General features: G+C 43.1%; 1 protein-coding gene across 1 annotated transcript in view; it reads right to left on the reverse strand.

The window, feature by feature from the left end:
• cabcoco1 (ciliary associated calcium binding coiled-coil 1) overlaps positions 1 to 25,144 on the reverse strand; it is a 37,777-nt gene extending 12,633 nt beyond the window's left edge. The window contains exons 1-6 of the mRNA XM_065022805.1: positions 25,070 to 25,144; positions 24,813 to 24,907; positions 24,562 to 24,731; positions 23,306 to 23,444; positions 23,061 to 23,133; positions 15,010 to 15,117 (exon numbers count right to left, since the gene is read on the reverse strand). Coding sequence (XP_064878877.1) covers positions 15,010 to 15,117; positions 23,061 to 23,133; positions 23,306 to 23,444; positions 24,562 to 24,731; positions 24,813 to 24,907; positions 25,070 to 25,144 — 660 coding nt within the window. The remainder of the gene's footprint in view (positions 1 to 15,009; positions 15,118 to 23,060; positions 23,134 to 23,305; positions 23,445 to 24,561; positions 24,732 to 24,812; positions 24,908 to 25,069) is intronic.
• Positions 25,145 to 26,129: the final 985 nt, after the last annotated feature.

Raw genomic sequence — 26,129 nt, forward strand, 5'->3', positions numbered from 1 at the left:
GGAGTCATGTAATGGGTAGTCATCAGTAGTCCTACAGTACAGTACCTCTTCCTGCTGTTCAACAGGAGTAATGAGGTAGTCATCAGTAGTCATCAGTAGTCCTACAGTACAGTACAGTACTCTTCCTGCTGTTCAACAGGAGTAATGAGGTAGTCATCAGTAGTCCTACAGTACAGTACCTCTTCCTGCTGTTCAACAGGAGTCAATGAGGTAGTCATCAGTAGTCCTACAGTACAGTACCTCTTCCTGCTGTTCAACAGGAGTAATGAGGTAGTCATCAGTAGTCCTACAGTACAGTACCTCTTCCTGCTGTTCAACAGGAGTCATGAGGTAGTCATCAGTAGTCCTACAGTACAGTACCTCTTCCTGCTGTTCAACAGGAGTCATGTAATGGAGGTAGTCATCAGTAGTCCTACAGTACAGTACCTCTTCCTGCTGTTCAACAGGAGTAATGAGGTAGTCATCAGTAGTCCTACAGTACAGTACCTCTTCCTGCTGTTCAACAGGAGTCATGTAATGAGGTAGTCATCAGTAGTCCTACAGTACAGTACCTCTTCCTGCTGTTCAACAGGAGTAATGAGGTAGTCATCAGTAGTCCTACAGTACAGTACCTCTTCCTGCTGTTCAACAGGAGTCATGTAATGAGGTAGTCATCAGTAGTCCTACAGTACAGTACCTCTTCCTGCTGTTCAACAGGAGTAATGAGGTAGTCATCAGTAGTCCTACAGTACAGTACCTCTTCCTGCTGTTCAACAGGAGTAATGAGGTAGTCATCAGTAGTCCTACAGTACAGTACCTCTTCCTGCTGTTCAACAGGAGTAATGAGGTAGTCATCAGTAGTCCTACAGTACAGTACCTCTTCCTGCTGTTCAACAGGAGTAATGGAGGTAGTCATCAGTAGTCCTACAGTACAGTACCTCTTCCTGCTGTTCAACAGGAGTAATGAGGTAGTCATCAGTAGTCCTACAGTACAGTACCTCTTCCTGCTGTTCAACAGGAGTAATGAGGTAGTCATCAGTAGTCCTACAGTACAGTACCTCTTCCTGCTGTTCAACAGGAGTCATGTAATGAGGTAGTCATCAGTAGTCCTACAGTACAGTACCTCTTCCTGCTGTTCAACAGGAGTAATGAGGTAGTCATCAGTAGTCCTACAGTACAGTACCTCTTCCTGCTGTTCAACAGGAGTAATGAGGTAGTCATCAGTAGTCCTACAGTACAGTACCTCTTCCTGCTGTTCAACAGGAGTAATGAGGTAGTCATCAGTAGTCCTACAGTACAGCTGTTCACAGGAGTAATGAGGTAGTCATCTTCCTGCTTCCTGTTCAACAGGAGTCAATGAGGTAGTCATCAGTAGTCCTACAGTACAGTACCTCTTCCTGCTGTTCAACAGGAGTAATGAGGTAGTCATCAGTAGTCCTACAGTACAGTACCTCTTCCTGCTGTTCAACAGGAGTGTAATGGAGGTAGTCATCAGTAGTCCTACAGTACAGTACCTCTTCCTGCTGTTCAACAGGAGTAATGAGGTAGTCATCAGTAGTCCTACAGTACAGTACCTCTTCCTGCTGTTCAACAGGAGTATGGAGGTAGTCATCAGTAGTCCTACAGTAGTCATCATGTAGTCATCAGTAGTCTACAGTACAGTACCTCTTCCTGCTGTTCAACAGGAGTAATGAGGTAGTCATCAGTAGTCCTACAGTACAGTACCTCTTCCTGCTGTTCAACAGGAGTAATGAGGTAGTCATCAGTAGTCCTACAGTACAGTACCTCTTCCTGCTGTTCAACAGGAGTCAATGAGGTAGTCATCAGTAGTCCTACAGTACAGTACCTCTTCCTGCTGTTCAACAGGAGTAATGAGGTAGTCATCAGTAGTCCTACAGTACAGTACCTCTTCCTGCTGTTCAACAGGAGTCATGTAATGAGGTAGTCATCAGTAGTCCTACAGTACAGTACCTCTTCCTGCTGTTCAACAGGAGTAATGAGGTAGTCATCAGTAGTCCTACAGTACAGTACCTCTTCCTGCTGTTCAACAGGAGTAATGTAATGAGGTAGTCATCAGTAGTCCTACAGTACAGTACCTCTTCCTGCTGTTCAACAGGAGTAATGAGGTAGTCATCAGTAGTCCTACAGTACAGTACCTCTTCCTGCTGTTCAACAGGAGTAATGAGGTAGTCATCAGTAGTCCTACAGTACAGTACCTCTTCCTTCCTGCTGTTCAACAGGAGTAATGAGGTAGTCATCAGTAGTCCTACAGTACAGTACCTCTTCCTGCTGTTCAACAGGAGTAATGAGGTAGTCATCAGTAGTCCTACAGTACAGTACCTCTTCCTGCTGTTCAACAGGAGTCATGAGAGGTAGTCATCAGTAGTCCTACAGTACAGTACCTCTTCCTGCTGTTCAACAGGAGTCATGTAATGGAGGTAGTCATCAGTAGTCCTACAGTACAGTACCTCTTCCTGCTGTTCAACAGGAGTAATGAGGTAGTCATCAGTAGTCCTACAGTACAGTACCTCTTCCTGCTGTTCAACAGGAGTCATGAGGTAGTCATCAGTAGTCCTACAGTACAGTACCTCTTCCTGCTGTTCAACAGGAGTCATGGAGGTAGTCATCAGTAGTCCTACAGTACAGTACCTCTTCCTGCTGTTCAACAGGAGTAATGAGGTAGTCATCAGTAGTCCTACAGTACAGTACCTCTTCCTGCTGTTCAACAGGAGTCATGTAATGGAGGTAGTCATCAGTAGTCCTACAGTACAGTACCTCTTCCTGCTGTTCAACAGGAGTAATGAGGTAGTCATCAGTAGTCCTACAGTACAGTACAGTACCTCTTCCTGCTGTTCAACAGGAGTCATGAGGTAGTCATCAGTAGTCCTACAGTACAGTACCTCTTCCTGCTGTTCAACAGGAGTAATGAGGTAGTCATCAGTAGTCCTACAGTACAGTACCTCTTCCTGCTGTTCAACAGGAGTAATGAGGTAGTCATCAGTAGTCCTACAGTACAGTACCTCTTCCTGCTGTTCAACAGGAGTAATGAGGTAGTCATCAGTAGTCCTACAGTACAGTACCTCTTCCTGCTGTTCAACAGGAGTCATGAGGTAGTCATCAGTAGTCCTACAGTACAGTACCTCTTCCTGCTGTTCAACAGGAGTCATGTAATGAGGTAGTCATCAGTAGTCCTACAGTACAGTACCTCTTCCTGCTGTTCAACAGGAGTAATGAGGTAGTCATCAGTAGTCCTACAGTACAGTACCTCTTCCTGCTGTTCAACAGGAGTCATGTAATGAGGTAGTCATCAGTAGTCCTACAGTACAGTACCTCTTCCTGCTGTTCAACAGGAGTAATGAGGTAGTCATCAGTAGTCCTACAGTACAGTACCTCTTCCTGCTGTTCAACAGGAGTCATGTAATGAGGTAGTCATCAGTAGTCCTACAGTACAGTACCTCTTCCTGCTGTTCAACAGGAGTAATGAGGTAGTCATCAGTAGTCCTACAGTACAGTACCTCTTCCTGCTGTTCAACAGGAGTAATGAGGTAGTCATCAGTAGTCCTACAGTACAGTACCTCTTCCTGCTGTTCAACAGGAGTAATGAGGTAGTCATCAGTAGTCCTACAGTACAGTACCTCTTCCTGCTGTTCAACAGGAGTAATGAGGTAGTCATCAGTAGTCCTACAGTACAGTACCTCTTCCTGCTGTTCAACAGGAGTAATGAGGTAGTCATCAGTAGTCCTACAGTACAGTACAGTACCTCTTCCTGCTGGTCAACAGGAGTCATGTAATGGAGGTAGTCATCAGTAGTCCTACAGTACAGTACCTCTTCCTGCTGTTCAACAGGAGTAATGAGGTAGTCATCAGTAGTCCTACAGTACAGTACCTCTTCCTGCTGTTCAACAGGAGTAATGAGGTAGTCATCAGTAGTCCTACAGTACAGTACCTCTTCCTGCTGTTCAACAGGAGTAATGAGGTAGTCATCAGTAGTCCTACAGTACAGTACCTCTTCCTGCTGTTCAACAGGAGTCATGTAATGAGGTAGTCATCAGTAGTCCTACAGTACAGTACAGTACCTCTTCCTGCTGTTCAACAGGAGTAATGAGGTAGTCATCAGTAGTTCTACAGTACAGTACCTCTTCCTGCTGTTCAACAGGAGTCGTGTAATGAGGTAGTCATCAGTAGTCCTACAGTACAGTACCTCTTCCTGCTGTTCAACAGGAGTAATGAGGTAGTCATCAGTAGTCCTACAGTACAGTACCTCTTCCTGCTGTTCAACAGGAGTAATGAGGTAGTCATCAGTAGTCCTACAGTACAGTACCTCTTCCTGCTGTTCAACAGGAGTAATGAGGTAGTCATCAGTAGTCCTACAGTACAGTACAGTACCTCTTCCTGCTGGTCAACAGGAGTCATGTAATGGAGGTAGTCATCAGTAGTCCTACAGTACAGTACCTCTTCCTGCTGTTCAACAGGAGTAATGAGGTAGTCATCAGTAGTCCTACAGTACAGTACCTCTTCCTGCTGTTCAACAGGAGTAATGAGGTAGTCATCAGTAGTCCTACAGTACAGTACAGTACCTCTTCCTGCTGTTCAACAGGAGTAATGAGGTAGTCATCAGTAGTCCTACAGTACAGTACCTCTTCCTGCTGTTCAACAGGAGTCATGTCATGGAGGTAGTCATCAGTAGTCCTACAGTACAGTACCTCTTCCTGCTGTTCAACAGGAGTAATGAGGTAGTCATCAGTAGTCCTACAGTACAGTACCTCTTCCTGCTGTTCAACAGGAGTAATGAGGTAGTCATCAGTAGTCCTACAGTACAGTACCTCTTCCTGCTGTTCAACAGGAGTCATGAGGTAGTCATCAGTAGTCCTACAGTACAGTACCTCTTCCTGCTGTTCAACAGGAGTAATGAGGTAGTCATCAGTAGTCCTACAGTACAGTACCTCTTCCTGCTGTTCAACAGGAGTAATGGAGGTAGTCATCAGTAGTCCTACAGTACAGTACCTCTTCCTGCTGTTCAACAGGAGTAATGAGGTAGTCATCAGTAGTCCTACAGTACAGTACCTCTTCCTGCTGTTCAACAGGAGTCATGTAATGAGGTAGTCATCAGTAGTCCTACAGTACAGTACCTCTTCCTGCTGTTCAACAGGAGTAATGAGGTAGTCATCAGTAGTCCTACAGTACAGTACCTCTTCCTGCTGTTCAACAGGAGTAATGAGGTAGTCATCAGTAGTCCTACAGTACAGTACCTCTTCCTGCTGTTCAACAGGAGTAATGAGGGTAGTCATCAGTAGTCCTACAGTACAGTACCTCTTCCTGCTGTTCAACAGGAGTAATGAGGTAGTCATCAGTAGTCCTACAGTACAGTACCTCTTCTTCCTGCTGTTCAACAGGAGTAATGAGGTAGTCATCAGTAGTCCTACAGTACAGTACCTCTTCCTGCTGTTCAACAGGAGTAATGAGGTAGTCATCAGTAGTCCTTTCCTGCTGCTGTTCAACAGGAGTCATGTAATGGAGGTAGTCATCAGTAGTCCTACAGTACAGTACCTCTTCCTGCTGTTCAACAGGAGTCATGAGGTAGTCATCAGTAGTCCTACAGTACAGTACCTCTTCCTGCTGTTCAACAGGAGTAATGAGGTAGTCATCAGTAGTCCTACAGTACAGTACCTCTTCCTGCTGTTCAACAGGAGTAATGAGGTAGTCATCAGTAGTCCTACAGTACAGTACCTCTTCCTGCTGTTCAACAGGAGTCAATGAGGTAGTCATCAGTAGTCCTACAGTACAGTACCTCTTCCTGCTGTTCAACAGGAGTAATGAGGTAGTCATCAGTAGTCCTACAGTACAGTACCTCTTCCTGCTGTTCAACAGGAGTAATGAGGTAGTCATCAGTAGTCCTACAGTACAGTACCTCTTCCTGCTGTTCAACAGGAGTCATGTAATGAGGTAGTCATCAGTAGTCCTACAGTACAGTACCTCTTCCTGCTGTTCAACAGGAGTAATGAGGTAGTCATCAGTAGTCCTACAGTACAGTACCTCTTCCTGCTGTTCAACAGGAGTAATGGAGTCATCAGTAGTCATCAGTAGTCCTCTTCCTGCTGTTCACAGTACAGTACCTCTTCCTGCTGTTCAACAGGAGTAATGAGGTAGTCATCAGTAGTCCTACAGTACAGTACCTCTTCCTGCTGTTCAACAGGAGTCATGTAATGAGGTAGTCATCAGTAGTCCTACAGTACAGTACCTCTTCCTGCTGTTCAACAGGAGTAATGAGGTAGTCATCAGTAGTCCTACAGTACAGTACCTCTTCCTGCTGTTCAACAGGAGTCATGTAATGAGGTAGTCATCAGTAGTCCTACAGTACAGTACCTCTTCCTGCTGTTCAACAGGAGTAATGAGGTAGTCATCAGTAGTCCTACAGTACAGTACCTCTTCCTGCTGTTCAACAGGAGTAATGAGGTAGTCATCAGTAGTCCTACAGTACAGTACCTCTTCCTGCTGTTCAACAGGAGTAATGAGGTAGTCATCAGTAGTCCTACAGTACAGTACCTCTTCCTGCTGTTCAACAGGAGTAATGAGGTAGTCATCAGTAGTCCTACAGTACAGTACCTCTTCCTGCTGTTCAACAGGAGTAATGAGGTAGTCATCAGTAGTCCTACAGTACAGTACCTCTTCCTGCTGTTCAACAGGAGTAATGAGGTAGTCATCAGTAGTCCTACAGTACAGTACCTCTTCCTGCTGTTCAACAGGAGTAATGAGGTAGTCATCAGTAGTCCTACAGTACAGTACCTCTTCCTGCTGTTCAACAGGAGTAATGAGGTAGTCATCAGTAGTCCTACAGTACAGTACCTCTTCCTGCTGTTCAACAGGAGTCATGGAGGTAGTCATCAGTAGTCCTACAGTACAGTACCTCTTCCTGCTGTTCAACAGGAGTAATGGAGGTAGTCATCAGTAGTCCTACAGTACAGTACCTCTTCCTGCTGTTCAACAGGAGTAATGAGGTAGTCATCAGTAGTCCTACAGTACAGTACCTCTTCCTGCTGTTCAACAGGAGTAATGAGGTAGTCATCAGTAGTCCTACAGTACAGTACAGTACCTCTTCCTGCTGGTCAACAGGAGTCATGTAATGGAGGTAGTCATCAGTAGTCCTACAGTACAGTACCTCTTCCTGCTGTTCAACAGGAGTAATGAGGTAGTCATCAGTAGTCCTACAGTACAGTACCTCTTCCTGCTGTTCAACAGGAGTAATGAGGTAGTCATCAGTAGTCCTACAGTACAGTACAGTACCTTTCCTGCTGTTCAACAGGAGTAATGTAATGAGGTAGTCATCAGTAGTCCTACAGTACAGTACCTCTTCCTGCTGTTCAACAGGAGTCATGAGGTAGTCATCAGTAGTCCTACAGTACAGTACCTCTTCCTGCTGTTCAACAGGAGTAATGAGGTAGTCATCAGTAGTCCTACAGTACAGTACCTCTTCCTGCTGTTCAACAGGAGTCGTGTAATGAGGTAGTCATCAGTAGTCCTACAGTACAGTACCTCTTCCTGCTGTTCAACAGGAGTCATGTAATGAGGTAGTCATCAGTAGTCCTACAGTACAGTACCTCTTCCTGCTGTTCAACAGGAGTAATGATGAGGTAGTCATCAGTAGTCCTACAGTACAGTACCTCTTCCTGCTGTTCAACAGGAGTAATGAGGTAGTCATCAGTAGTCCTACAGTACAGTACCTCTTCCTGCTGTTCAACAGGAGTAATGAGGTAGTCATCAGTAGTCCTACAGTACAGTACCTCTTCCTGCTGTTCAACAGGAGTCATGTAATGAGGTAGTCATCAGTAGTCCTACAGTACAGTACCTCTTCCTGCTGTTCAACAGGAGTAATGAGGTAGTCATCAGTAGTCCTACAGTACAGTACCTCTTCCTGCTGTTCAACAGGAGTCATGTAATGAGGTAGTCATCAGTAGTCCTACAGTACAGTACCTCTTCCTGCTGTTCAACAGGAGTAATGAGGTAGTCATCAGTAGTCCTACAGTACAGTACCTCTTCCTCTTCCTGCTGTTCAACAGGAGTGTTCATGTAATGAGGTAGTCATCAGTAGTCCTACAGTACAGTACCTCTTCCTGCTGTTCAACAGGAGTAATGAGGTAGTCATCAGTAGTCCTACAGTACAGTACCTCTTCCTGCTGTTCAACAGGAGTAATGAGGTAGTCATCAGTAGTCCTACAGTACAGTACCTCTTCCTGCTGTTCAACAGGAGTAATGAGGTAGTCATCAGTAGTCCTACAGTACAGTACCTCTTCCTGCTGTTCAACAGGAGTCATGTACCTCTTCCTGCTGGAGGTAGTCATCAGTAGTCCTACAGTACAGTACCTCTTCCTGCTGTTCAACAGGAGTAATGAGGTAGTCATCAGTAGTCCTACAGTACAGTACCTCTTCCTGCTGTTCAACAGGAGTAATGAGGTAGTCATCAGTAGTCCTACAGTACAGTACCTCTTCCTGCTGTTCAACAGGAGTCATGGAGGTAGTCATCAGTAGTCCTACAGTACAGTACCTCTTCCTGCTGTTCAACAGGAGTAATGAGGTAGTCATCAGTAGTCCTACAGTACAGTACCTCTTCCTGCTGTTCAACAGGAGTCATGTAATGAGGTAGTCATCAGTAGTCCTACAGTACAGTACCTCTTCCTGCTGTTCAACAGGAGTAATGAGGTAGTCATCAGTAGTCCTACAGTACAGTACCTCTTCCTGCTGTTCAACAGGAGTCATGTAATGAGGTAGTCATCAGTAGTCCTACAGTACAGTACCTCTTCCTGCTGTTCAACAGGAGTAATGAGGTAGTCATCAGTAGTCCTACAGTACAGTACCTACCTCTTCCTGCTGTTCAACAGGAGTAATGAGGTAGTCATCAGTAGTCCTACAGTACAGTACCTCTTCCTGCTGTTCAACAGGAGTCATGTAATGGTAGTCATCAGTAGTCCTACAGTACAGTACCTCTTCCTGCTGTTCAACAGGAGTAATGAGGTAGTCATCAGTAGTCCTACAGTACAGTACCTCTTCCTGCTGTTCAACAGGAGTAATGAGGTAGTCATCAGTAGTCCTACAGTACAGTACCTCTTCCTGCTGTTCAACAGTACCTAGTCTTCCTGCTGTTCAACAGGAGTCAGTCATGAGGTAGTCATCAGTAGTCCTACAGTACAGTACCTCTTCCTGCTGTTCAACAGGAGTAATGAGGTAGTCATCAGTAGTCCTACAGTACAGTACCTCTTCCTGCTGTTCAACAGGAGTCATGTATGAGGTAGTCATCAGTAGTCCTACAGTACAGTACCTCTTCCTGCTGTTCAACAGGAGTCATGAGGTAGTCATCAGTAGTCCTACAGTACAGTACCTCTTCCTGCTGTTCAACAGGAGTAATGAGGTAGTCATCAGTAGTCCTACAGTACAGTACCTCTTCCTGCTGTTCAACAGGAGTATGTAATGAGGTAGTCATCAGTAGTCCTACAGTACAGTACCTCTTCCTGCTGTTCAACAGGAGTAATGAGGTAGTCATCAGTAGTCCTACAGTACAGTACCTCTTCCTGCTGTTCAACAGGAGTAATGAGGTAGTGTAGTCCTAGGTAGTCATCAGTAGTCCTACAGTACAGTACCTCTTCCTGCTGTTCAACAGGAGTCATGGAGGTAGTCATCAGTAGTCCTACAGTACAGTACCTCTTCCTGCTGTTCAACAGGAGTAATGGAGGTAGTCATCAGTAGTCCTACAGTACAGTACCTCTTCCTGCTGTTCAACAGGAGTAATGAGGTAGTCATCAGTAGTCCTACAGTACAGTACCTCTTCCTGCTGTTCAACAGGAGTCATGTAATGAGGTAGTCATCAGTAGTCCTACAGTACAGTACCTCTTCCTGCTGTTCAACAGGAGTAATGAGGTAGTCATCAGTAGTCCTACAGTACAGTACCTCTTCCTGCTGTTCAACAGGAGTAATGAGGTAGTCATCAGTAGTCCTACAGTACAGTACCTCCTCTGTTCAACCTGCTGTTCAACAGGAGTCATGTAATGGAGGTAGTCATCAGTAGTCCTACAGTACAGTACCTCTTCCTGCTGTTCAACAGGAGTAATGAGGTAGTCATCAGTAGTCCTACAGTACAGTACCTCTTCCTGCTGTTCAACAGGAGTCATGTAATGAGGTAGTCATCAGTAGTCCTACAGTACAGTACAGTACCTCTTCCTGCTGTTCAACAGGAGTAATGAGGTAGTCATCAGTAGTCCTACAGTACAGTACCTCTTCCTGCTGTTCAACAGGAGTCATGTAATGGAGGTAGTCATCAGTAGTCCTACAGTACAGTACCTCTTCCTGCTGTTCAACAGGAGTAATGAGGTAGTCATCAGTAGTCCTACAGTACAGTACCTCTTCCTGCTGTTCAACAGGAGTCATGTAATGAGGTAGTCATCAGTAGTCCTACAGTACAGTACCTCTTCCTGCTGTTCAACAGGAGTAATGAGGTAGTCATCAGTAGTCCTACAGTACAGTACCTCTTCCTGCTGTTCAACAGGAGTAATGGAGGTAGTCATCAGTAGTCCTACAGTACAGTACCTCTTCCTGCTGTTCAACAGGAGTAATGAGGTAGTCATCAGTAGTCCTACAGTACAGTACCTCTTCCTGCTGTTCAACAGGAGTCATGTAATGAGGTAGTCATCAGTAGTCCTACAGTACAGTAATGAGGTAGTCAGTACCTCTTCCTGCTGTTCAACAGGTCCTAGTACAGTGCTGTTCAACAGGAGTCATGTAATGAGGTAGTCATCAGTAGTCCTACAGTACAGTACCTCTTCCTGCTGTTCAACAGGAGTCATGTAATGAGGTAGTCATCAGTAGTCCTACAGTACAGTACCTCTTCCTGCTGTTCAACAGGAGTAATGAGGTAGTCATCAGTAGTCCTACAGTACAGTACCTCTTCCTGCTGTTCAACAGGAGTCATGGAGGTAGTCATCAGTAGTCCTACAGTACAGTACCTCTTCCTGCTGTTCAACAGGAGTCATGTAATGAGGTAGTCATCAGTAGTCCTACAGTACAGTACCTCTTCCTGCTGTTCAACAGGAGTCATGGAGGTAGTCATCAGTAGTCCTACAGTACAGTACCTCTTCCTGCTGTTCAACAGGAGTAATGGAGGTAGTCATCAGTAGTCCTACAGTACAGTACCTCTTCCTGCTGTTCAACAGGAGTAATGAGGTAGTCATCAGTAGTCCTACAGTACAGTACCTCTTCCTGCTGTTCAACAGGAGTCATGTAATGAGGTAGTCATCAGTAGTCCTACAGTACAGTACCTCTTCCTGCTGTTCAACAGGAGTAATGAGGTAGTCATCAGTAGTCCTACAGTACAGTACCTCTTCCTGCTGTTCAACAGGAGTCATGTAATGAGGTAGTCATCAGTAGTCCTACAGTACAGTACCTCTTCCTGCTGTTCAACAGGAGTAATGAGGTAGTCATCAGTAGTCCTACAGTACAGTACCTCTTCCTGCTGTTCAACAGGAGTAATGAGGTAGTCATCAGTAGTCCTACAGTACAGTACAGTACCTCTTCCTGCTGGTCAACAGGAGTCATGTAATGGAGGTAGTCATCAGTAGTCCTACAGTACAGTACCTCTTCCTGCTGTTCAACAGGAGTAATGAGGTAGTCATCAGTAGTCCTACAGTACAGTACCTCTTCCTGCTGTTCAACAGGAGTCATGTCATGGAGGTAGTCATCAGTAGTCCTACAGTACAGTACCTCTTCCTGCTGTTCAACAGGAGTAATGAGGTAGTCATCAGTAGTCCTACAGTACAGTACCTCTTCCTGCTGTTCAACAGGAGTAATGAGGTAGTCATCAGTAGTCCTACAGTACAGTACCTCTTCCTGCTGTTCAACAGGAGTCATGTAATGAGGTAGTCATCAGTAGTCCTACAGTACAGTACCTCTTCCTGCTGTTCAACAGGAGTATGTGAGGTAGTCATCAGTAGTCCTACAGTACAGTACCTCTTCCTGCTGTTCAACAGGAGTCATGTAATGTAGGTCAGTCATCAGTAGTGTTCAACAGGACAGTAGTCCTACAGTACAGTACCTCTTCCTGCTGTTCAACAGGAGTCATGTAATGAGGTAGTCATCAGTAGTCCTACAGTACAGTACCTCTTCCTGCTGTTCAACAGGAGTCATGTAATGAGGTAGTCATCAGTAGTCCTACAGTACAGTACCTCTTCCTGCTGTTCAACAGGAGTAATGAGGTAGTCATCAGTAGTCCTACAGTACAGTACCTCTTCCTGCTGTTCAACAGGAGTAATGAGGTAGTCATCAGTAGTCCTACAGTACAGTACCTCTTCCTGCTGTTCAACAGGAGTCATGTAATGAGGTAGTCATCAGTAGTCCTACAGTACAGTACCTCTTCCTGCTGTTCAACAGGAGTCATGAGGTAGTCATCAGTAGTCCTACAGTACAGTACCTCTTCCTGCTGTTCAACAGGAGTAATGAGGTAGTCATCAGTAGTCCTACAGTACAGTACCTCTTCCTGCTGTTCAACAGGAGTAATGAGGTAGTCATCAGTAGTCCTACAGTACAGTACCTCTTCCTGCTGTTCAACAGGAGTCATGAGGTAGTCATCAGTAGTCCTACAGTACAGTACCTCTTCCTGCTGTTCAACAGGAGTAATGAGGTAGTCATCAGTAGTCCTACAGTACAGTACAGTACCTCTTCCTGCTGTTCAACAGGAGTCATGTAATGAGGTAGTCATCAGTAGTCCTACAGTACAGTACCTCTTCCTGCTGTTCAACAGGAGTCATGAGGTAGTCATCAGTAGTCCTACAGTACAGTACCTCTTCCTGCTGTTCAACAGGAGTAATGAGGTAGTCATCAGTAGTCCTACAGTACAGTACCTCTTCCTGCTGTTCAACAGGAGTCATGTAATGAGGTAGTCATCAGTAGTCCTACAGTACAGTACCTCTTCCTGCTGTTCAACAGGAGTCATGAGGTAGTCATCAGTAGTCCTACAGTACAGTACCTCTTCCTGCTGTTCAACAGGAGTCATGTAATGGAGGTAGTCATCAGTAGTCCTACAGTACAGTACCTCTTCCTGCTGTTCAACAGGAGTAATGAGGTAGTCATCAGTAGTCCTACAGTACAGTACCTCTTCCTGCTGTTCAACAGGAGTAATGAGGTTGTCTTCAGTAGTCCCACAGTACCTCTTCCTGCTGTTCAACAGGAGTCATGGTAGTCATCAGTAGTCCTACAGTACAGTACCTCTTCCTGCTGTTCAACAGGAGTAATGAGGTAGTCATCAGTAGTCCTACAGTACAGTACCTCTTCCTGCTGTTCAACAGGAGTAATGAGGTAGTCATCAGTAGTCCTACAGTACAGTACCTCTTCCTGCTGTTCAACAGGAGTAATGAGGTAGTCATCAGTAGTCCTACAGTACAGTACCTCTTCCTGCTGTTCAACAGGAGTCATGGAGGTAGTCATCAGTAGTCCTACAGTACAGTACCTCTTCCTGCTGTTCAACAGGAGTCATGTAATGGAGGTAGTCATCAGTAGTCCTACAGTACAGTACCTCTTCCTGCTGTTCAACAGGAGTAATGAGGTAGTCATCAGTAGTCCTACCAGTACAGTACCTCTTCCTGCTGTTCAACAGGAGTAGAGGTAGTCATCAGTAGTCCTACAGTACAGTACCTCTTCCTGCTGTTCAACAGGAGTAATGAGGTAGTCATCAGTAGTCCTACAGTACAGTACCTCTTCCTGCTGTTCAACAGGAGTAATGAGGTAGTCATCAGTAGTCCTACAGTACAGTACCTCTTCCTGCTGTTCAACAGGAGTCATGTAATGAGGTAGTCATCAGTAGTCCTACAGTACAGTACCTCTTCCTGCTGTTCAACAGGAGTAATGAGGTAGTCATCAGTAGTCCTACAGTACAGTACCTCTTCCTGCTGTTCAACAGGAGTAATGAGGTAGTCATCAGTAGTCCTACAGTACAGTACCTCTTCCTGCTGTTCAACAGGAGTCATGTAATGGAGGTAGTCATCAGTAGTCCTACAGTACAGTACCTCTTCCTGCTGTTCAACAGGAGTAATGAGGTAGTCATCAGTAGTCCTACAGTACAGTACCTCTTCCTGCTGTTCAACAGGAGTAATGAGGTAGTCATCAGTAGTCCTACAGTACAGTACCTCTTCCTGCTGTTCAACAGGAGTAATGAGGTAGTCATCAGTAGTCCTACAGTACAGTACCTCTTCCTGCTGTTCAACAGGAGTCATGAGGTAGTCATCAGTAGTCCTACAGTACAGTACCTCTTCCTGCTGTTCAACAGGAGTAATGAGGTAGTCATCAGTAGTCCTACAGTACAGTACCTCTTCCTGCTGTTCAACAGGAGTCATGGAGGTAGTCATCAGTAGTAGTCATCAGTAGTCCTACAGTACAGTACCTCTTCCTGCTGTTCAACAGGAGTCATGGAGGTAGTCATCAGTAGTCCTACAGTACAGTACCTCTTCCTGCTGTTCAACAGGAGTCATGAGGTAGTCATCAGTAGTCCTACAGTACAGTACCTCTTCCTGCTGTTCAACAGGAGTAATGAGGTAGTCATCAGTAGTCCTACAGTACAGTACCTCTTCCTGCTGTTCAACAGGAGTCATGTAATGGAGGTAGTCATCAGTAGTCCTACAGTACAGTACCTCTTCCTGCTGTTCAACAGGAGTAATGAGGTAGTCATCAGTAGTCCTACAGTACAGTACCTCTTCCTGCTGTTCAACAGGAGTAATGGAGGTAGTCATCAGTAGTCCTACAGTACAGTACCTCTTCCTGCTGTTCAACAGGAGTCATGTAATGAGGTAGTCATCAGTAGTCCTACAGTACAGTACCTCTTCCTGCTGTTCAGGAGTAGTCCTCATCAGTAGTCCTACAGTACAGTACCTCTTCCTGCTGTTCAACAGGAGTCATGTAATGGAGGTAGTCATCAGTAGTCCTACAGTACAGTACCTCTTCCTGCTGTTCAACAGGAGTCATGTAATGGAGGTAGTCATCAGTAGTCCTACAGTACAGTACCTCTTCCTGCTGTTCAACAGGAGTCATGTAATGGAGGTAGTCATCAGTATTCATTCCTTCTTCCAACGGGGCTACAAAGTCTGCTGAGCTGATCACCTCTATGGTCCTCTGGAATACAGTAAGTCAGGAAACAGAGGTTGTAGTCTCACCCGTGATCTTACAGTAGAATATGTTGAATGTTTGCCTTGACATTTGTGAATATATTAAGAAAAGGATCATATTAACTGGTAACAGACCTTGTTAAGGTATCAATGGGAAATCAAACAGACTCATTCATTATAGCTCCAAACTGTCAGGGATGAACCACTATACTACAGCTCGATCTGGAAATGATGAGGAGTTTATTATGTGTGACGACCCTCCCACTCTGTCTGCCGTATTCTGTCTTTGTTCTTGTTTCCTTATTAGGATGCCGGTGGGCGGAGTTGAGAGGGTCGTCAGCTACATGGGAAACACCTGGGCCAGGTGTCTCCCAGGATAAATAGACCTCTTCCACATTCATGGAAGAGACTCTCTCCATGCAGACACCTTTGTAGATTGTGTTGTGGTTCTTGGTGGCTGTTTGCTTTGGCACCTTTCAACACCCTGCATTATCACATTCATGCATGCACAACACTCACTTACACTACTGATTACTGATTACACACACCATTGTATATTTTCCTTAGTTGCTTTAGTTAATAAATACATATTTTGCTACTCCTTATCTCCACGTTGTCTCCCTTTGTTATGGGCTTTGAGCCGGTTCCGTATTTGAACTAGGTTTGGGAGACCATGGAGGGGTGTTTGAGTGTGATCTCAGACCGTGGAGGTCCGTGACAAGTGGGGGCTCATCCGGGATATTTGAACTATTGGTTTGGGAGACCATGGAGGTACGTGTTTGGTTTGAATATGGTGTTTGAGTGTGATCGGCCCAGTATTGGTTTGGGAGACCGTGGAGGTACGTGTTTGGTTTGAATATGGTGTTTGAGTGTGATCGGCCCAGTATTGGTTTGGGAGACCGTGGAGGTACGTGTTTGGTTTGAATATGGTGTTTGAGTGTGATCGGCCCAGTATTGGTTGCCTTTGTTGTTTGGTTTGTGTGCTGCGTTGGAGAGAGTATAATGGTTAGTTTCCAGGCCCTGCCTAGCCTGAACTCTTGTTCTACTTTCTGTTGGGAAGTCAGTCTGAGGAGGTGAGTAAATCGGCTGTGTACCTCGGTAGGAGATTTGTGTAGGGTAGTGGAACTTGCTACCCGGAGCTATAGCCTTTTTCCCCTGATAGGCTTAGCGACGTGTTTCAATTTTGGACATGTTGGGCATGGTTAAATGTTTGTTATTTTTGTGTGGTGTCTGTGGACTGAGCAGTTGTCTCGGGGGCACGTCCGTGGCTTGGTGGAATTTGCCAGCATGCTGGGGAGTTCTATTTCCTTGCCAGCGGGCTACAGTGCGTAAATACCCACCGCAAATCTGCACGAAGACTAGGGTTGAGTTATTGTAGGTTTCGGGGAAGCTCCGTATCTCATCTCTCTTCTGTGGTGTTCAGGGTGATTGTCAGTTCTCTGGTTGTGGTCTGATGTGCTCAGCAGAGGGGTTGAGCAAGATTACTTACTTATGACTATGGTGTTTCATGTATACAAGTTCATTCGCTTTCCATCAGAGGACCTGTTAGAATTATGTACTTAAGAACAGCTGTTGAAGATCGCTGAACACTACAAGCTTAAGTGATTGAAATTAGTGAAATTCTGTTTCGTTGGAAGTGACTATGAATGACTATGTTGGAAGAATGACTATGAATCGTTGGAAGTGACTATGAATCGTTGGAAGTGACTATGAATCGTTGGAAGTGACTATGAATCGTTGGGAGTTGTAAAAATTAAGAAGGACCCTGATGTTCTTTTCGTTGGAGTTTGTAGCTGTTGGTCTTTTGTGCCATGTTCCTGAATGTTTACGTGACTGACCATTGTTTCGGGTTGTCATGTTCTATCTTTCCTGTCTGTTCCCTCCTGGTCTTGTGTTCTTCTTTCCTCTTAAATATTGCTTCCTATGCGCAAAGGTTGCTGAGGTAGGAGGAGGAGGAGGAGGTTGGTTGGGGCAGGTGGAGGTGTGAACACATAACCCCTCACCAATTTGGGACGCAGAGGCCTGTGTCAATTTGGGACGCAGAGGCCTGTGTCAATTTGGGACGCGGGAGGCTGGTATGTTGTTCCGGGGTCCTTGTTGGTCCCCGGTTTTATGGGGGGGAATGTGACGATCCTCCACTCTGTCTGCCGTATTCTGTCTTTGTTCTTGTTTCCTTATTAGGATGCCGGTGGGTGGAGTTGAGAGGGTCGTCAGCTACATTCGAAACACCTGGGCCAGGTGTCTCCCAGGATAAATAGACCTCTTCCACATTCATGGAAGAGACTCTCTCCATGCAGACACCTTTGTAGATTGTGTTGTGGTTCTTGGTGGCTGTTTGTTTTGGCACCTTTCAACACCCTGCATTATCACATTCATGCATGCAAAACACTCACTTACACTACTGATTACTGATTACACACACCATTGTATATTTTCCTTAGTTGCTTTAGTTAATAAATATATATTTTGCTACTCCTTATCTCCACGTTGTCTCCCTTTGTTACGGGCTTTGAGCCGGTTCGTGACATATGTCACATCAGACTCATTCATTATAGCTCCAAACTGTCAGGGATGAATCACTATACTACAGCTCGATCTGGAAATGATGAGGAGTTTATTACGTCACATCCTGGAACGTTGCAGCTCCTAGAAAAGACCTCTGGTTGAACAAATCAATTTAATGGGCTCTGATGTTATTATAGACTCCATACATGCTGTGATGAGATCTGATGTTATTATAGACTCCATACATGCTGTGATAATGAGATCTGATGTTATTATAGGCTCCATACATGCTGTGATAATGAGATCTAATGTTATTATAGGCTCCATACATGCTGTGATAATGAGATCTAATGTTATTATAGACTCCATACATGCTGTGATAATGAGATATGATGTTATTATAGGCTCCATACATGTTGTGATAATGAGATCTGATGTTATTAGACTCCATACATGCTGTGATAATGAGATCTAATGTTATTATAGACTCCATACATGCTGTGATAATGAGATCTGATGTTATTATAGACTCCATACATGCTGTGATAATGAGATCTGATGTTATTATAGACTCCATACATGTTGTGATAATGAGATCTAATGTTATTATAGGCTCCATAGATGCTGTTATTATAGGCTCCATACATGCTGTGATAATGAGATCTAATGTTATTATAGACTCCATACATGCTGTGATAATGAGATCTGATGTTATTATAGGCTCCATACATGCTGTTATTATAGGCTCCATACATGCTGTGATAATGAGATCTGTTATTATAGGCTCCATACATGCTGTTATTATAGGCTCCATACATGCTGTGATAATGAGATCTGATGTTATTATAGACTCCATACATGTTGTGATAATGAGATCTAATGTTATTATAGGCTCCATAGATGCTGTTATTATAGGCTCCATACATGCTGTGATAATGAGATCTAATGTTATTATAGACTCCATACATGCTGTGATAATGAGATCTGATGTTATTATAGGCTCCATACATGCTGTTATTATAGGCTCCATACATGCTGTGATAATGAGATCTAATGTTATTATAGACTCCATACATGCTGTGATAATGAGATCTAATGTTATTATAGGCTCCATACATGTTGTGATAATGAGATCTAATGTTATTATAGACTCCATACATGCTGTGATAATGAGATCTAATGTTATTATAGGCTCCATACATGCTGTGATAATGAGATCTGATGTTATTATAGACTCCATACATGCTGTGATAATGAGATCTGATGTTATTATAGACTCCATACATGCTGTGATAATGAGATCTGATGTTATTATAGACTCCATACATGCTGTGATAATGAGATCTGATGTTATTATAGGCTCCATACATGCTGTGATAATGAGATCTAATGTTATTATAGGCTCCATACATGCTGTTATTATAGGCTCCATACATGCTGTGATAATGAGATCTGATGTTATTATAGACTCCATACATGTTGTGATAATGAGATCTAATGTTATTATAGGCTCCATAGATGCTGTTATTATAGGCTCCATACATGCTGTGATAATGAGATCTAATGTTATTATAGACTCCATACATGCTGTGATAATGAGATCTGATGTTATTATAGGCTCCATACATGTTTATTATAGTCCATACATGCTGTGATAATGAGATCTAATGTTATTATAGACTCCATACATGCTGTGATAATGAGATCTAATGTTATTATAGGCTCCATACATGCTGTGATAATGAGATCTGATGTTATTATAGACTCCATACATGCTGTGATAATGAGATCTAATGTTATTATAGACTCCATACATGCTGTGATAATGAGATCTGATGTTATTATAGACTCCATACATGCTGTGATAATGAGATCTGTTATGTTATTATAGATCCATACATGCTGTGATAATGAGATCTAATGTTATTATAGGCTCCATACATGTTGTGATAATGAGATCTAATGTTATTATAGGCTCCATACATGTTGTGATAATGAGATCTGATGTTATTATAGGCTCCATACATGTTGTGATAATGAGATCTGATGTTATTATAGGCTCCATACATGTTGTGATAATGAGATCTAATGTTATTATAGACTCCATACATGTTGTGATAATGAGATCTAATGTTATTATAGGCTCCATACATGATAATGAGATCTGATTTATTATAGGCTCCATACATGCTGTGATAATGAGATCTAATGTTATTATAGACTCCATACATGCTGTGATAATGAGATCTAATGTTATTATAGGCTCCATACATGCTGTGATAATGAGATCTATGTTATAGGCTCCATACATGTTGGCTGTTATTATACTCCATACATTCTTGTGATAATGAGATCTGATGTTATTATAGGCTCCATACATGTTGTGATAATGAGATCTGATGTTATTATAGGCTCCATACATGCTGTGATAATGAGATCTAATGTTATTATAGACTCCATACATGCTGTGATAATGAGATCTAATGTTATTATAGACTCCATACATGCTGTGATAATGAGATCTGATGTTATTAGACTCCATACATGCTGTGATAATGAGATCTGATGTTATTATAGGCTCCATACATGCTGTGATAATGAGATCTAATGTTATTATAGGCTCCATACATGTTGTGATAATGAGATCTAATGTTATTATAGGCTCCATACATGTTGTGATAATGAGATCTGATGTTATTATAGACTCCATACATGTTGTGATAATGAGATCTGATGTTATTATAGGCTCCATACATGTTGTGATAATGAGATCTAATTTATTATAGACTCCATACATGCTGTGATAATGAGATCTAATGTTATTATAGGCTCCATACATGCTGTGATAATGAGATCTGATGTTATTATAGGCTCCATACATGCTGTGATAATGAGATCTGATGTTATTATAGACTCCATACATGCTGTGATAATGAGATCTAATGTTATTATAGACTCCATACATGCTGTGATAATGAGATCTAATGTTATTATAGGCTCCATACATGTTGTGATAATGAGATCTGATGTTATTATAGGCTCCATACATGTTGTGATAATGAGATCTGATGTTATTATAGGCTCCATACATGTTGTGATAATGAGATCTGATGTTATTATAGGCTCCATACATGTTGTGATAATGAGATCTAATTTATTATAGACTCCATACATGCTGTGATAATGAGATCTAATGTTATTATAGACTCCATACATGCTGTGATAATGAGATCTGATGTTATTATAGGCTCCATACATGCTGTGATAATGAGATCTGATGTTATTATAGACTCCATACATGCTGTGATAATGAGATCTGATGTTATTATAGGCTCCATACATGCTGTGATAATGAGATCTAATGTTATTATAGGCTCCATACATGCTGTGATAATGAGATCTGATGTTATTATAGACTCCATACATGCTGTGATAATGAGATCTAATGTTATTATAGGCTCCATACATGCTGTGATAATGAGATCTGATGTTATTATAGACTCCATACATGCTGTGATAATGAGATCTAATGTTATTATAGACTCCATACATGCTGTGAGAGGAACAGAGTGAACTGTTGTGATTGACTTTTGTTTCAGCACAGTACATGCAGTATAGGGCCAGTACATTTACAGTAAAGTGGTTCCACTAGTTTGACATCTCCTGATGGTGAGTTAGACAAAGAGGACAGATACATTATCTCCTGATGGTGAGTTAGACAGAGATGACAGATAAATGGCCTCCTGATGGTGAGTTAGTTAGACAGAGATGACAGATAAATGGCCTCCTGATGGTGAGTTAGTCAGAGAGGACAGATAAATGGTCTCCTGATGGTAAGTTAGTTAGACAGAGATGACAGATAAATGGCCTCCTGATGGTGAGTTAGTTAGACAGAGATGACAGATAAATGGTCTCCTGATGGTGAGTTAGTTAGACAGAGATGACAGATAAATGGCCTACTGATGGTGAGTTAGTCAGTGATGACAGATAAATGGCCTCCTGATGGTGAGTTAGTCAGAGATGACAGATAAATGGCCTCCTGATGGTGAGTTAGTCAGAGAGGACAGATAAATGGTCTCCTGATGGTGAGTTAGTTAGACAGAGATGACAGATAAATGGCCTCCTGGTGGTGAGTTAGTTAGACAGAGATGACAGATAAATGGCCTCCTGATGGTGAGTTAGTTAGAGATGACAGATAAATGGTCTCCTGATGGTGACAGACAGATAAATGGCCTCCTGATGGTGAGTTAGTCAGTGATGACAGATAAATGGCCTCCTGATGGTGAGTTAGTCAGAGATGACAGATAAATGGCCTCCTGATGGTGAGTTAGTCAGTGATGACAGATAAATGGCCTCCTGATGGTGAGTTAGTTAGACAGAGATGACAGATAAATGGCCTCCTGATGGTGAGTTAGTCAGTGATGACAGATAAATGGCCTCCTGATGGTGAGTTAGTCAGAGATGACAGATAAATGGCCTCCTGATGGTGAGTTAGTCAGTGATGACAGATAAATGGCCTCCTGATGGTGAGTTAGTTAGACAGAGATGACAGATAAATGGCCTCCTGATGGTGAGTTAGTTAGTCAGAGATGACAGATAAATGGCCTCCTGATGGTGAGTTAGTTAGTCAGAGATGACAGATAAATGGCCTCCTGATGGTGAGTTAGTCAGAGATGACAGATAAATGGCCTCCTGATGATGAGTTAGTTAGACAGAGATGACAGATAAATGGCCTCCTGATGGTGAGTTAGACAGAGATGACAGATAAATGGTCTCCTGGTGGTGAGTTAGACAGAGATGACAGATAAATGGCCTCCTGATGGTGAGTTAGTTAGACAGAGATGACAGATAAATGGCCTCCTGGTGGTGAGTTAGTTAGACAGAGATGACAGATAAATGGCCTCCTGATGGTGAGTTAGTTAGACAGAGATAACAGATAAATGGCCTCCTGATGGTGAGTTAGTCAGAGATGACAGATAAATGGCCTCCTGATGGTGAGTTAGTTAGACAGAGATGACAGATAAATGGCCTCCTGATGGTGAGTTAGTTAGACAGAGATGACAGATAAATGGTCTCCTGATGGTGAGTTAGTTAGACAGAGATGACAGATAAATGGCCTCCTGATGGTGAGTTAGACAGAGATGACAGATAAATGGTCTCCTGGTGGTGAGTTAGTAAGACAGAGAGGACAGATAAATGGCCTCCTGATGGTGAGTTAGTAAGACAGAGAGGACAGATAAATGGCCTCCTGATGGTGAGTTAGTTAGACAGAGAGGACAGATAAATGGTCTCCTGATGGTGAGTTAGACAGAGAGGACAGATAAATGGTTAGGGACAATGACAGGAAAGGACTCTCTTTATGGTCACTGCCCTTCCAAGTTACTCACTAGCTTCCTTAAGGAAACCTCAACATACATAGGGACACAATGACGCAGGCAGTCTCACCTTCTTCCCAAGGAGCAGCTCCTCTCTAGGTTGGCTGAAGAGAAACTCATAGAGTTGGTAGTTCTGAAAGAGACTATCGTAAAACAGGTGAACCAAGATAAGTAACCAACAGACCAGAACTTCAACATCCCCTATGAGGGTCACTGCTCTGAATGGATTATCACCAGGTAAGTAAGGACAGTGTTCATGTGATATTAATCATGTAGGCCTTACTAAAAAAGGCTAATAGAGAAGAGTCTTGCTACCTGCACTTCAGGTAGTCCGTGATGGACATGGCCTGCTCAGCATCAAACAGTGAGTCAACCTCTGGAGAAGGAGACCGGCGCGTTCCTGATATCATCTTGGCAAACTCATTCAGGTTATCAACAAACGGCATCTGCTTCTCTGGGACATTGAGGACAGATATGAATACAGATATTAGCCACAGCCAGTCCATATTGACGTTAGCCATAAGAATCTGACTGGACGTTCATTACTTCTCTCTCTGAGGCAGGAACGGTGCCATGCCAAGATCAGGACAGCAAGGAGCGTGAGATGTGTCTCGGGAAAACATACCTTAATCCAAGGATGGGAGATGGCGCTGTATTCCTAATTATCCCAACTGACAAATCGAGAAGATTGAAATACTGCTAGTTTTTAATAAAACTGCCATTTGTCAGCATGCTAGGCTAGCTAATGCTAAAGCAACCCATTAGATTCGACAACACTTTCGTTAGATACTCACCACAACGCATTGCATTTTAATGGAATTCAATGGGCATTGTATATAGCATTAGCTAGCCTAGCATGCTGACAAAATGGCAGTTTCATTAAAAAAAACTAGCAGTATTTCAATCTTCTGAATTTGGTTTGGATTGTGTATCAGAGGACACATGACTTTCAACCTTCGTCTCTCCCGAGCCCGTACGGGAGTTGTAGCGATGAGACAAGATACTGCTAATTGGATACCACGAAATTGGGGTTGAAAAATGGGGTAAAATTCAAAAAATAAAAAAATAATAGGTCGCACAGTAAATTACTCATCTCATACTTTATTCTATACTATTCTACGGTATCTCATTCACTTAATAATGTTTACATATCTTGCATTTCTCATCTCTAATAATGTTTACACATCTTGCATTTCTCATCTCATATGTACATACTGTATTCTATCTTAGTCCGTTCCGCTCTGACGTCACTTGTCCTTTACTTAGATTTGTGTGTATTGGGTTTATGTTGTGTAATTTGTTAGATATTAGTGCACTGTCGGAGCTAGAAGCACAAGCGTTTCGCTACACCCGCAATAACATCTGCTAATTGTATTTATTTTACCTTTATTTAAATAGGCAAGTCAGTTAAGAACAAATTCTTATTTTCAATGATGGCCTCGGAACAGTGGGTTAACTGCCTTGTTCAGGGGCAGAATGACAGATTTGTACCTCGTCAGCTCGGGGATTCGATCTGTGACCGATAAAATTTGATTGGATACTGTCTGTTACCTATAAATCCTCTGACTTACCACTGATGTTGTCCAGTAACAATTGCAGTAGAGCCATGATGAATGAGATCTGTTGACAGGTGTAGTTCATCTCCCTGGTCCACCAGAAGCCAGAGACAAAGTAGTCCAACAGGGAAGCCTCCTTCAGACACGTCTGGTAGTTCTTCAAACCAAGTATTTCTTCAAACTGGCTGTCGTAAAACAAAAGGTTGGCATACATGAAACACTTCCAAATAAACTGGCCACTAGGCCCATCTATCCTCGTTACTTACAATTGCACTTGTTCCACTGTCAAATCCAACAGCATGTTGATTTGTTCATGGGAAATAAGTTTCCATTGAGGGTTGGCTTTTTCAGCATCATTTTCCTGTATTAATTGGATTCAGAACACAAGTTGAGTTTGGTTAGCAGGCTAAACTAGGTTAGCTCTTGCTATGATAACAGTTTGTCAAATAATAATCAGACAAATAATGTAGTAAATATTTCAAATAATATTAAATATGAATAGGGTTTTAACATATCTTCCTACTTTGGACGCAACGTCATTCCTATCGTTTGCATTTTTATCCGCTGACTTGTTGCTTTGTTTCGCTTTTGCAGACATGTTTTAGTCACCGGCGTTACCATGGCAACAAGTCCACAGTGGACGGGCGGTGAGCTTCCGGTCCGGGTGATGAGCTTCCGGGCAGTCTAGTCTATCGAGATGGATAAAGCTGATTCTAGAATCGCAGTGTTGTCAACTTAGCGACTTTGTCGTTATATTTAGCGAGTATTCAGACCCCTCTAGCGACAAATAAAAATACATTTAAAAACGAACCGCCAATAGCTACTTTCCATACTGAGGAGTTGGCAACACTCTGTGTTAGATCTGTCTAGTCAACCTGTAACCAGTGCTGTCCGGAGCGCCGTACTGGTACTTCTAATTTTGGCCGAATAGCATACCGTCTCCTCTATAAAACAAAGTCAATGAAAGTACAGTATCAAGACAGGCAGAAGCTGCTTCTCCAATAGAAAACCAGGCGTTGACATGGTGTCTGGCTGAACTCATGGGTAGAGACATGTCTTCGGGTTAACGGTTGTCTCGCACCGAACTGCGCAAGCCGTCAACTCAAAGGCATTTGTTTTTGATGAAAATTAAAACGTGTAATTTCTCTCTTTCACTTGGTTGGAGTAATAACATGTTCAGCTACTTAAGACACTAGCTTAAATCTATGTTGTGCCTTTAGATTTCGAGAAAAATTATCAAACAAGAATGAAGGCGGGATCTGCAATGAAGAGTGGACATTCATTTCCTGATTCAGCTTCGTACAAATGTATTTGCTTTAGGGTTGTTTTCCAAACACTTAAACGACACACCTTGTCCCCTCAGCCCTCAAATTAAGTGGACGCTTCTGATAACGTTTCTTGACGTCTGACGAGTTTACACTTGCAGGGCGAAGGAGGCAGGAATGATTTTTAAATGGACCGGACTTTCCGGGAAAGGTGTCAGTCGTTCGTTCCGCGACGATTGTGTTTTCATCCACCGGTAGTTTATGGGTGCTTTACATACGCTACAGTCAATTATGATTGCATGTCTACTTATATTAACT

The sequence above is a fragment of the Oncorhynchus nerka genome, linkage group LG10, assembly GCF_034236695.1.
Source record: "Oncorhynchus nerka isolate Pitt River linkage group LG10, Oner_Uvic_2.0, whole genome shotgun sequence".
Taxonomy (NCBI): domain Eukaryota; kingdom Metazoa; phylum Chordata; class Actinopteri; order Salmoniformes; family Salmonidae; genus Oncorhynchus; species Oncorhynchus nerka.